The sequence below is a fragment of the Mytilus galloprovincialis genome, chromosome 13 (genome assembly GCF_965363235.1).
Source record: "Mytilus galloprovincialis chromosome 13, xbMytGall1.hap1.1, whole genome shotgun sequence".
NCBI classification, from domain to species: domain Eukaryota; kingdom Metazoa; phylum Mollusca; class Bivalvia; order Mytilida; family Mytilidae; genus Mytilus; species Mytilus galloprovincialis.
In genome coordinates, this window is record NC_134850.1 from 42,113,873 (window position 1) to 42,127,402 (window position 13,530).

The 13,530-nt window shown below is 32.8% G+C and overlaps 2 protein-coding genes across 2 annotated transcripts in view; both read left to right on the forward strand.

Moving 5' to 3' along the window:
- Window positions 1–13,530, forward strand: part of LOC143057544 (uncharacterized) — a 194,004-nt gene that overhangs the window by 126,441 nt on the left and 54,033 nt on the right. The window contains exons 99-105 of the mRNA XM_076230855.1: window positions 727–982; window positions 2,304–2,464; window positions 4,238–4,411; window positions 10,273–10,482; window positions 11,159–11,201; window positions 11,556–11,719; window positions 13,033–13,194. Of these exons, the coding sequence (XP_076086970.1) occupies window positions 727–982; window positions 2,304–2,464; window positions 4,238–4,411; window positions 10,273–10,482; window positions 11,159–11,201; window positions 11,556–11,719; window positions 13,033–13,194 (1,170 nt within the window). The remainder of the gene's footprint in view (window positions 1–726; window positions 983–2,303; window positions 2,465–4,237; window positions 4,412–10,272; window positions 10,483–11,158; window positions 11,202–11,555; window positions 11,720–13,032; window positions 13,195–13,530) is intronic.
- Window positions 4,635–9,588, forward strand: LOC143057000 (uncharacterized). Its single transcript, XM_076230226.1, has 2 exons — window positions 4,635–6,734; window positions 8,494–9,588. Exon 1 carries the CDS (start codon window positions 5,212–5,214, stop codon window positions 6,727–6,729), a length of 1,518 nt encoding a protein of 505 aa, XP_076086341.1. The 5' UTR covers window positions 4,635–5,211; the 3' UTR covers window positions 6,730–6,734; window positions 8,494–9,588.

A 13,530-nucleotide genomic window follows, 5' to 3' on the forward strand; every position in this document is an offset into this window, starting at 1 on the left:
TTGCATGTCTTATTTGATACACTTTCCCAATTTATTTCTTGATATTAAATGCATGAAATATCAAGTAGGGGGATGTAATTACATGTAAAAAAAAAATTGGGTGCTGAATCTTTATGTTAAGAAGTAAATTGGTCCAGTTCTAAAAGGTCAAATTTTAGCACGTCTGAAGCTGTCAAACTGAATTTTACACCCCCTTAACACAGAATTGTCAATATTTTGAGTTAGAGCTGGTAGAAGTTTCTATAATTTTGATATTTGTCTCACTGGTAGTACACTACACTGTAAAAATCTTTTTGAGAAAGAGCAGGTGTGATTTTTTTAATTTGAATTTATTGTCTAAAAGAAATGCACTACGAAATAACTGTGTTCTCGGGCCATGTACAAGAATGGTCACAATAAATCAAGAGAACGAACAGTAGACAACCTAATATATAATTCAAATACGGACTGCAATCTACAATACACATAACCCAATAACTGGTTAAGGAGACAGAAATCTCTTAAAAGTATGATAACTTAACCAAATGTCTTTGCCATACCAAACTGACATATAACACTATAATATACAATTCTTTCACATTTACCAAAATAAAGCATAAAACAACTTTTTGATAATGTTTTTTTGAAAAAATATTAATTTGTTTATCTTATATCTAGCTTTAAAGCACTTTTATTTGAATTTCAACTTGTTTTCTACCCCAGAAATACATTTTCAACTATTTTCAGATTGTGGAATGCCTGTTTCTGTCCCTGTTTTACCATCAGGAGTTGTTTGTACTGTTTCTGCTGATACATGTACTGGTCTGGACTGCTGTATCACCATTCCACTAACAAACAAGACAATGAACTTCCGTATTAACATAAACCATTGTTACCAGGACATTACTGTTGGATTGGAATCAATGAACAGAGAATACAAATTACTGGATTACTCTTTTGGAACTATTGAACATTTCAACCTCATAGGAGTTGGAAAAATGGAGTAAGTACTCTTAGGAATGCTAGAATTCTTGTAGCCCTGAAGTTTGATATCCCTTCCATATTAAAATTTTGAAGATAGATTAAATTATCTAGAAGACCAAAATGATATGACTTATCTGATGACAAGTTTAGATATGTAGCTTTAAAAGTTGGATTTTAAGTTTGGACATGAATTATCTCCCTTTTACAAGAAAAAAAACCCCAGTAAATGAGTTATTAAAGAGATTTTTAGTCATGCTTTTAAGGTAGCACAATACAAAGATTTTTTTACTTCCAATCACTAACCTTTGAAATGCTGTAACTTTCTTATAAATGCATAGAAAATAATAAAAGAGGTATATATAGATAGATAAAAGATTAATCTTTTAAATGAATGCAATATTTTTATTATGCAATCATTATGTAATCAATTATTATGTAATTAGTGGCAAAATCTAGGTAAGTTCACTTGAATGAATTTAGCTCTATCATCTCTTTAACTATACTAAAAATTTTAACGGAATCTTAATCAACACATCATGGGCTTCAAAAGGGTGTCTCAGATTGTCTCTATGGTGTTCCATTCTCTCATAAATCTCTAATTAGTGTAAACATCCTAACCACATAAAAGAAGATAATGTTCAATTAGGTGTAAAATTTGTTCTATACATTCTATCTGAAATCTGAGACACCCTTTTGTAGAAAATGGCCATAGGAACAACATATAATAAAATCAACCCTCTAGGGATACCTATGCAGAAGCTAATTTCATTTGAAAGTGGAAATTTGGTGAAAAATATTTTAGACACAGTTAACATTATAATTGGTTACATAATTGTTGCATAATACTAACATTGCATTTATTTGAAAGAGTAATCTGTTAGCTATCCAAAACTACCACTTTTATAAATTTTCAAGCATTATTAAGAAAGTTACAGCATTTTAAAACTTGGGAGTTGTAGTTATAAAATCTTAGTATTGTGCTACCTTAAGCATTTTTAGCGCAATTGAACTATAAGTTCCCTTTGATTTGAAAGAGTATTTTTGGTCTTTTCATTCAAAACTTAAAGAGAAAAATTAATGTAAACCTGTATGGAAAATGTAAAGATAATTAACCAGAATTTTGAATTTTATGTTTTAAAAAAAGAAGCAGAAGGGTTAATAGGTAATTTTGTTAATGCATTGAAAAGGGAAAATTCAGAAACGGTACAAGACATGAGGGCAATCTTAAAATTGTGCAAACCTGACGTTTTCTAAACTAAACATTATTGGTATAAACTAACATGTTTAGTTAAGAAAAAAAATTGTAGGATAGTGAAACAGGTTTCTTGTTTCATTTTCAGATACAAAATAGAGAACTTCCTTGGCGAGGGAGCTTACTTGATGGATATAAGCTTTTCCTTCTGTTTAGAGACAGGAAGTTGTGAATTTACAGAGACTATCATCCAGGGTGTCAAGTTCCCTAAAAAGAAATGTACATGGGATGATACATATAGAGTTAAAGGTAAAAACAATTTATTGCATGATATACCAGTCTGCCTTTGAGATACTGATAATTCTTAAGAGGTGGACTTAAAAGACCATCTTCTAGATTTTATATATCTGGATTTAATAGATTTTATAGGATTATAGATGTATAAACTTGACTTTTATTTGTTTGTGAGTGAATTGGGCAAGTTTATACACCAATAAATTCCTTTAAAAAGGTGTTTAATCCTTATAATTCTTTAAAATTGGAGATAAAAAATTTATTTCTCCACACTCGTAACCTCTATCACATAAATTGTACTCAATGAATAGACCTAGGTGCATGAATGTTTATTAATTAATTTAACAATTAAGGCAAATGGAGAAAATAACATTGATCCAAATTGTTTTATTATTGCCACCATCTTGTTTTCATTGGAAAAAGTACGAAAAGAAGTTAGGTCAACTTCGTCTATCGAAAAATAAACAATATCAAGAATAACTATCGGAAGTCATCTTGACCAATCATATTAACGTATTTCCCAATATGAAATTATATAAGAATTTTAAGGATATAAAATGTTGCCGAAAACTTCTACCTTTGCAGAGAACTATTGAAAAAATTCTCAATTGATACTCTGATGTCAGGTAATTGTTTTGAGTAACACAAAAATAATTTATGTTGAGGCTCAATGAAATTGTGTTATTTTTTTATGCCCCACCTACGATAGTAGATGGGCATTATGTTTTCTGGTCTGTGCGTCCGTTCGTCCATCAGTCCATCCGTCCGTCGTACCGTCCGTCCGTCTGTCCGTCTGTTCGTTCGTCCGTCCGTCTGTCCCGCTTCAGGTTAAAGTTTTTGGTCAAGGTAGTTTTTGATGAAGTTGAAGTCCAATCAACTTGAAATTTAGTATACATGTGCCCTATGATATGATCTTTCTAATTTAAATGCCAAATTAGAGTTTTGACCCCAATTTTATGGTTCACTGAACATAGAAAATGATAGTGCAAATTTCAGGTTAAAGTTTTTGGTCAAGATAGTTTTTGATAAAGTAGAAGTCAAATCAACTTTAAACTTAGTATACATGTTCCCTTTGATAAGATCATTCTAATTTTAATGCCAAATTAGAGAATTTATTCCAATTTCACGGTCCACTAAACATAGAAAATGATAGTGCGAGTGAGGCATCCGTGTACTGTGGACACATTCTTGTTTTTTTCTGTTATTTTGTGTTGTTTTGTTGATTTCTCATTGATGTATATCACATATCCATGTATTTATTGATAAAGAATGGATGAATGACTTAGTTTGTATGAGGATTCTGACTCTTTCCTATTTGTTTCTGGATAAAGGCATGGTTTGATCAGGATCTTTTTTGGCATTATTTTATACTCAAATTTGATTTGATTCCCATGTTTTATCTACTTTTAAGTCACACTAACTTACTAAAAATTTACTAACTGGGCAAATTAGAGACATAGATTCTTTTCTTATAAATATGTAATTTAAAAGTATAAGAAAAAATAAGAGGTTTTGCTAGCTATACAACCAAATTTAATTCACCATTTTCAACATAAGAACATGCCTGTACCAGGTAAGAAATATGACTGTTGTTAGCCATTTTGTTTAATGTGGTTGAGCTTTTGATCTCACCATTTGATTAGGAACTTTCCGTTTTGAATGTTCCTCAGAGTTTGGTCTTTTTGTTATTCTAATTTTTTCAGTTAATTTATGTTTCAATAATAAGTGATAAAGTTTGAATTTTGTCTATTAAATAATAATGTAAATACATGTGATATTTGATTTCAGATTTTTCCCTTGATCAGTGGAGTAGGGAGAGATCTATTGACACAACTCAAGTTTACCCAGCTTATTACATCTCAGAACTTCTACAGAACTTAGACCTAACCAGATACTTCCAGTCACTACAATGTAGCCGATCTTCTACTACGTATGATTCACCAATCAATGGCTGGTTAAAAGGTAAGCTTATTTTGGCAGCGATGTTTTATAATGAGTAGGCGCTTTTTACATCTATAGATAGACACCTTCATCCTGTTTTCTAATACTTTGTATTACAAGTAGGGGTATGCTTAGCACAAAAATGTGTAAATTCTTATTTTTAGTATGTTTATTTTGTTTCAAATGTTTTATTGCAGAGTACAGTAAATAATTCTTATTCATATTTCGCCTTCGGTCTCAAGTAATGAATTAGCTTAACTTCTCTGTGAGGGATGAAGTTAACATGTAATATCTCTGTTTAAAGAAACGAGCTATAGCCATCGGACTATAGATAGCCAGTGACCTTGACCCTAGTATATAAGCACCTGTTCCATAATAACTCGTCATTTATTTTTCTAGAGGGGTGAAGTAACACTTACTTCACAGTTATTTTTCTTAATAGTTTATAGTTTTTTTGGTTGGTAAGTTATTTTTTCCAAGTTTCTTAAATCCCATTGTCTTGAGAATTAAAGAATTTCTTGTCTACGAGGTACGACAAGTGTTGATATTAATTAGAAATAAAGAATTTCTTGTCTACGTTGTACGACAAGTGTTGTTGTAAATAAATAAATAAATATTGTCTACGTTGTATGACAAGTTTTTTCATTAAAGTTTTTGCCTACGTAGTACGGCAAGTTGTTAGTTTGTTATTTTACTCCTGTTTGTTAAACAGGTAGATAATTACAGGTGTATTTCTCTTTAACTGAAGGTCGCTTGTACTCTTCAGGTTTAGCACGTGTTTTACCTGCACAGGTACACGTTATATTATTCAATCTTTTAAAATGACTGAGTCTGAAAATGAAGATGTTTTGCTTTTGCATGATGAAAATGATATTGATAATGAAGCCGATGGCTATGATTTTCAGCATCTGTATGTTGCTAATGAAATAAAAAATGATGATTTGAATAGGAAAACTAGAGGTAGTGTCAATAAACCTCCTAAAAAGCCTAATAGAATTATAAAAGGCACTGCCATTTCGAGTGACAAGGCACCTAAATCAGTCAAAAGGAAAGCTAAGGCTACTAGTGCTACTAGTAAAGCCACTAAATCTCCTAGAGTTGAGGATTTATCTCCTGAGGAATTATCAGTGTTGAGGGATAAAATGGGCATATCTACAATGGGCAAGTCAATTGACACTTTGACTCATCTTTTTAGAGGATTTATTAATAATTGTGGGAAAGAGCCTGTAAGGGCCCCTAGGTGTGAGACAGTTTCACAGTCTTCCATTCAAGCAGAGGTTGTGAACCCTGCTGCTGTATCCTCTAACACTCAAATTTTGCCTTTAGATGCTAATTTAAATACAGATTCTGTTCAGGATTTTGATCTGGATTACTTGGAGGATCCAGTATATTTACCTCCTTCTGGAGTCTCTGCTAGGGCTGATGACAGTCCAGCACCAGTTGATTTTGACACTTCTTTTGACCCAGCCCTAGGGTTTTCTAATGCCTTTAGGGCTCCTCTTAGTGAGGTTAATGTACCACTTTCTCAACCTGTTGTTGAACAGGGTGAACAATACGATTATGATTTTGATTGGGAAATCCCACAGTTGAATACTGAAGAGAAGACTGGGCCAAAATTATCTTCTGGGCTTTCAAAGGCTGTAAATGCTGCAATGTCGGTTAAATCAAATTACGAGAGTATTAAATTGATCGAGGAGAGATATTTACGGCCAGAAAATTGTGAGAACCTTTGTGTTCCTAGGGTCAATAAGGAGATTTGGACCGCACTGCCTAGACAGGCCCACACTGTTGATTCCAAAATGCAAGAAACTCAAAGATATTTTGTTAAGGGTTTGACCCCTATTGTTCAGTTGGCCAATCAGTGCTGTAGGAATGAGCCTTTAAATGTCGACAACACTAGAAAGCTTTTGTCTGACTCTATTTGTTTGTTAGGCCATGGTTTTCTTTCTCTGACACAGAGGAGACGCTCAGCACTTAGACCTTATTTTAATGACAAGTTTAAACCTATTTGTAATTCTGATGTTCCGGTGGATTCATCACTCTTTGGGGCTGACTGCATGAAGCAGATGAAGGAACTTGGTGACTACACCAAGATTCCAATAGCTAGTCCTAGATTCCTAGGTAGAGGATCTAGGTCCAACAACTTTAGTGCTCCAAGCAACTTTAGTAGAGACCATTATCAGTCTTTAAACTCCAGAGGCCCTGTCGGTCGACAGGGCGGACGACAATTCCCCTCCCTAAGAGGCAGAGGGAGAGGGTTCCAGACAGGGAACAGAGGGTCCCAAAGAGGTCACAACTCTCAGAGAGGGTTCAACCAGAACAACCATTATCGACAATAGTTAAGGTGAGAGAACTTAATTATCCCGTATGGGAAAGTATTACAAGTGATCTATGGATATTAGATACAGTTAGAAATGGTTATAAAATTGAATTTGATGTTGAGCCACAAGCTTCATCTTTTATGCATGAAATACATTTCCCTGTTCACAAGATTGAAATTATTTCAGAAGAAGTCCAAAAATTATTGGCTAAGGGAGCTATTAAAAAAGTTGAATCATTGGAGAACCAGTTTATTTCCAATATTTTCTTAGTTCCTAAGAAAGATGGGTCTTCAAGGCCTGTTATCAATTTAAAATATTTAAACAATTTTGTGGCTTATCATCATTTTAAACAAGAACATTTATCATTTGTTTTAGATGTAATTCAGAAGGATGATTATCTAACATCCATAGATCTCACAGATGCTTATTTTAGTATAAGTATAAATAATGATTTTAAGAGATATTTGCGTTTCATGTGGAAAGGACATTTATATGAATTTCAGGTTCTTTGTTTTGGATTGGCTTCTGCACCAAGAGTTTTTACTAAGGTTTTAAAACCTGTTTATGCATTTTTTCGGAAAAATGGCATTAGATGTATTTATTACATTGATGATTCTCTTGTTATGGATCAGAATTTAGAAAGTTGTATTGTAAATACAGAAAAAATGGTGCAGAAGCTTGATGAACTTGGTTTCAGAATTAATTATAAGAAGTCTGTCCTTATTCCTTCAAAACGCATTGTTTTCTTTGGTCTCATTATTGATACTGAGTTATTTAAGATTTTTCTGACAGATGAGAAATTGAATAAAATTATCTCCCTTGGGAAAACTATTCTTCAACAGAAGTGTGTTACTGTAAGATGCTTTGCATCATTTATTGGTCTTGTGGTACATGCTTTTAATGCAGTATCTGTGGGACCACTTCATTACAGAAACATGGAGAGAAATAAAGTGGGAGCACTGAATAGTTGTCATGGTGATTTTAACTCAAAAATTTTTATCACACAAGAGTCAAGAACTGAAATCTTTTGGTGGGTTAACAATTTAAGATCTGAGAATGGAAAACTGATAAGACCCATACAAATAAACTTTTGGATTGAAACAGACGCTTCATTAGAAGGTTGGGGAACTAATTTTGAAGGACAATTTGCTGGTGGTAGATGGAGCTTGTCAGAACGCTCTTTTCATATAAACTTCTTAGAATTGTTGGCTATATTTTTCTCTTTAAGAGCATTTTTTAGTCACAAAGAGTCATGCCATATTGGTATACGATCAGACAATACTACTGCAGTAGCTTATATTAATGAAATGGGAGGCATGGCCTCATTGTCACTTGACAGGCTTGCTGCAGAGATTTGGGCTTGGTGTTCAGAAAGAGATATTTTTATCACAGCTCAGTATATTCCTGGAATAGAAAATTTTGATGCTGATCATATGTCTAGAAATTTTACAGATTCCACAGAGTGGCAATTGAAAGTAGAAATATTTGATAGAATTTGTAAACATTTCTTTGTTCCAAACGTTGATTTGTTTGCTTCACGTTTGAATTTTCAGGTCCCTAGATTTGCATCATGGTCATTTGACCCACAAGCTACTTATGTTGATGCTTTTACTATTTCATGGTCTAATTTTAGACCATATATTTTCCCACCTTTTACTTTGTTGGGGAAAATTTTAATGAAAATTTTAAGTGACAAGGTTGAGAAGGCTATTTTGATTATTCCATTTTGGCCTGCACAAAGTTGGTTTTCTTTACTAATACCAATGTTAATTTCTTTGCCAGTTAGACTGCCTCAACACAAAGATTTAGTAATGATGCCGCATACAGGAGAATGCCATCCATTAAGGAAGAGACTAAGTTTAACCGTGTGTATTGTATCCGGAAATCGTTACTTGATAGAGGATTTTCAGAATCATCTGCAGATGTCATCATTGCATCTTGGAGACCTTCTACAATCAAGCAATACCAATATTCTTGGAGAAAATTCGTTATTTGGTGTGTTCGAAGGAAAACCAATTATTTTCGACCATCTGAAAAGGATGTAATAGATTATTTAAATTTTTTGAAAAACAGTAACTTTTCATATTCAGTGTTAAATACTACTCGGTCAATGTTGACACAGACTTTATCCTTTTTTGGAGTAGAGGTTACTAAATTTGTTTTTGTTGAACGTATGTTGAAAGGTTGCTTTAACCTGAATCCGCCAAGAGCAAGATACTCTTTCACTTGGGATGTAAATTTAGTACTTTCGTTCTTGAGTTCTTTATATCCATTGGAGGATTTAACATTGAAAAATTTGACTTTTAAACTTGTAGCTTTAGTTGCTTTGACCACAGCTGCTAGAGCACAATCTATTTCAGCACTAGATTTAAATTTTATGTCTTTTAGTCAAAGACAAGGGATTATAGTGTTTCATATACAGGAACTTTTGAAAACTACTAGACCTGGTTTTAGTCTGCCTAATGTGGTGTTTAAGCGTTTTGTTAAACCAGAACTTTGCGTGGTGAAGACATTGATTAATTATGTTTTACGTACAAGAGATGTCAGGAAGACTTCTAGTTTATTCATTTCTTATGCAACTTTTCGTAAAGTTTCTACTTCTACGTTATCTAGATGGTTAAAAACCGTGTTACTTTTAGCGGGCATAGATATTAACATTTTTAAGGCACATTCATTTAGAGGTGCCTCTACTTCAGCTGCGTTAGCTTCTGGATGTTCTGTGAAAGACATTATGGCAACAGCTAATTGGACATGTGCTAATACATTTTATAAGTTTTATAACAGAGAATTTAATGATATTGGCAATACAGACTTTGCTTCTGCAGTTATTAATGCTTGATCTTGTATTTGTTTAAGCTTTATTAAATGTTGCATTTGTATGCTTTTGTTTTTAGTTTGTGTCTACACTTTAAACAAGCTAATTCATTACTTGAGACCGAAGGCGAAATATGAATAAGAATGTTCCTTCATCCAAGCATATCTTGGATGTGCAGGATGAAGGTCATTCTTAGAATATGAGCCTGAGGCTTGAAAGTAATTAATTCCCACCCTAGGGATTATGAGTTAGACCCACCCTTTTCTTATGGGTTTTTTGGGTCGACACAAACTTGCTTTAAATTATGACGAGTTATTATGGAACAGGTGCTTATATACTAGGGTCAAGGTCACTGGCTATCTATAGTCCGATGGCTATAGCTCGTTTCTTTAAACAGAGATATTACATGTTAACTTCATCCCTCACAGAGAAGTTAAGCTAATTCATTACTTTCGAGCCTCAGGCTCATATTCTAAGAATGACCTTCATCCTGCACATCCAAGATATGCTTGGATGAAGGAACATTTTCACACTTTCAAGGGATTTTGGACATGTAAAACATTTTAGCATGGCATAAGTAAATTGTTGAAATATAATTTGCTTTGAAGCAATGCCCCTTTTTATTCTGAAATACTCATGACTGGAGTTAAAGAATCAGTCTAAAATTAAAAAAATGAGTGAACAAAAAAAGCATCTTTGGACTGATGCTTTGCATGTTTGCATATATAGAAACAATTTGATTTCAGATTGTAATGACACAGATGTAGTAGCTATATCTACCAATCCAATGACATGTCGGCTGAAGTCAGACTGTGCTGCTGTCAGCTGTTGTTTAGACGAAGATTTTATAAGCAAGACTTTTGAAGTATTCTTTGAGATAGACGACTGCGAGAGAAAGATATATATTGGAATAGAAAAACTCAAGTTCTATATTCCTCTACATGACTTTGAATTTGGTAAGTTTTTTGTGAATAGAATAAGACACACATTTTAAGTTTAGTATTGTTATTCATAAATATTTCCCCATCTTTTCTTTTAGCTTGTTTAAGGTGTCAATTAATCAATGAATTAATTTCAAAAAAACCTTTTATGAATTCAGATTTTGTTTCTAAAATTTTTAAGATTTATTGGAATAATCAATTTTAAAATCCGACTAATTTTTTAAAAGATTTAGGTTTAATTCAAGCCTTCAGAAATGATAGACCTCGTTTGAGCTATATCCTTCACTGGTTTGTCAATTATGTGTGCCTTTATGGTGTCATTTTCCAGAAAGTGGGGATCACCTGTATCCCTGCACTATTACAGTTCATCAAATTCTTCATGATGGTCATTATGCAGGATAAACTAGAAATAATGTTTGTTTCGTAGGTATTCAATATCACAGTTCCCTAATGACAGCAGGGCTCATTATCAATTATAAGAATTTTATTTGCTGAATAATTCGTGCAATATAGAATCATATTTTTTTCAAGTGATTGCTCAACATGAGAAGGATGTGACAATGCCCCTATCACACAAATGATGTTCACTAAAACAAAAAGTTTTGACGGAAATGCAACAAACCAGAATTGGTTTATTGCATCTTAAGCATAGTCTATAGATTTTGATACTTGTTTACTTATTTTCTTCCAGATACATGGCATGAATTCAGTTTATTAAAGACAATACGCATAAGGTGAGATGTAGATGGTTTATTGAATATAGGTTGTTGTCTCATGGTTAAAGGAAGTCTGCTTTTATTGATGTATATTCTTATATTCTATCACTGATGGATAGGAAAGAAAGCATTCAATTTAAAGGAATTCTGATAATAAATAAATGATTTAAGAAGATTATTGGGGGGATTTTTTTTAAACTATTTGTTTTCATGTTTTAATTTTAAAGAATGAATATATAAATAAGGAGATATGGTATGTTAAATAATAATTTTACAACTTCCTTTGAGAATCTGCTCAATCAGAACCAGGTTAACACTAAACTGAAAAAAGTGGAAACAAGAATTTGAATAATAGAATGAATGTAACTTCAGGTACAATGTATATGATCTATGGAGTGAAGGAGTATATCTGGTATCCTTGGAGATATCTTCCTGCTGGGAGAGGTATGGTAGTTGTGCTTGGACCCAGTCTGTTCTGGATTATGCAAGGTTTAAAAAGCAGATATGTGCTTCACAGATGGCATATCAGAACGCAGGTATGAAATGATATGATACATATTTAGAAGTAAGTTATTAGTAAAATGAAATTGAAAGGAATTTGTAATACCTAGTTAATTTTTGAATGACTTTGTACACATTATATTTGTTAATTAAGAAATAATTCATGGAAGCCATAGATTATTGGAAATTTACACATGGCCTGGGCCGTGATATTCGAATTTTATCCTGAGCGTTAGCGAGGGATAAAATTAACGAATATCACGGCCCAGGCCATGTGTAAATTTCCAATAATCTATGGCTTCCATGAATTATTTCGATTCTAATAGGACAAATATGATCATTAAAAAAACTGAAGCGAGGGTGGGTAAAGCTGTGTGTGCGGCTGTTATTTTTTACTCCCTGTTAGATAAAGCTCAAACATTCTAATAAATCCGTAGCTTGCATGGATTATTTCGCGAACAACCGCTAAAATAAAAATCTGTTTCATTCTCAAAACCAACAATTGTCATTTTGATTTACATGTTTTTCTCGTAAGCTACCGTCAAATCCAAAGTTGACATTTCGTAACTAAGGAGCCGCCATGTTGACTTGCTGAAATCATTAAATATGCGAATAATGCAATAGAATAGAAAATGAAACAAAACCTACCTTGATAATCAATTTTAATACAATAGTAAACAACATTTCAATGGTTCACGTAACAGAAAACTTTCAACTGTAGCGTTTTCATTTGTATGACGTCATGTTTTGAAATGACTTAAATGCGCCAAAAACCTTAATAGACTTTCGCGGAATTTTATTTTATTTTTATTTTGTTGGTTTCTCCGAGTTCTTGTGCGTTACTTCTTTTTATTATGCATCCGAATAAGAATAAAAGTGATTTTGTCTTTTTTTAATTGCAATTTTTAAAACAATAAAATCGGCAAAGGGTTTACAAATAGGTTTCAATACATGTGGATTTACGTGGGAAGTATATTGTAACAGCCATTTTTATGTACACCACGGAGTCTGCGCTAAGTATAGATATATCGAGAATTTTATCACAGTGTTGTTTACAAAGCGAAAGAAGCACGTCATATTAGAATTAATATTTTTAAATGAGCTGTGTGATTGTAATTTAGAAAATAAAAAAAAATAAAAAATCACCAACTATCAGTTGATTATTACTAAGCTCAAAAAATAAAAAAACTGATGCCACATTTTTTTTAGGTTTGTCAATAGTTTAAGGTAATTTGAATGATTTCTATGACTAGTGGCTATTTTATATAAAAGCTTCCCACTCGGTCACATCAGATAATTTTCAAATATGCTTTTTATAGGATGCAGACATGATTTAATTTTATTTTAGGCTTCTCTCTGACAACATGGGCTACTAGTAACAGCATTGACAAGGATGCCATGACTGAAACCAACCTTGTACGACTCTATGATGAACTGGACGTTGCTTGGTATCTGAAAAACACATGTGACTACGAGATGTCACCCTTTATAGCTAATGGATGGAATAATAGTAAGTTTTACTCCCTTGTTTACAATTTCATCTTGTTTGATTGTAACCAGTAGTTGAATTCACTTTTGTTGATTGGCAATATGATAAGATCTTTTAGGAGAAAATATCTTATAATAAGTAGTGAAGTCATCTGATTTTAAGATTAGAGAAGGGGGATGGGGAGATAGGTAGAATGTTTACCAGCAAAATGTGAATGCATTGTATAAAACCAATCTCTTTTACTGGTTTGTTTAAAATTCAAAATTTTGGTTAACCAGCAAGTCACTACACAGTACAAATGTATCTTCCCAAGATATTAAAAAAAAAATATAGACCTGTATTTTTGTTCACATCTGA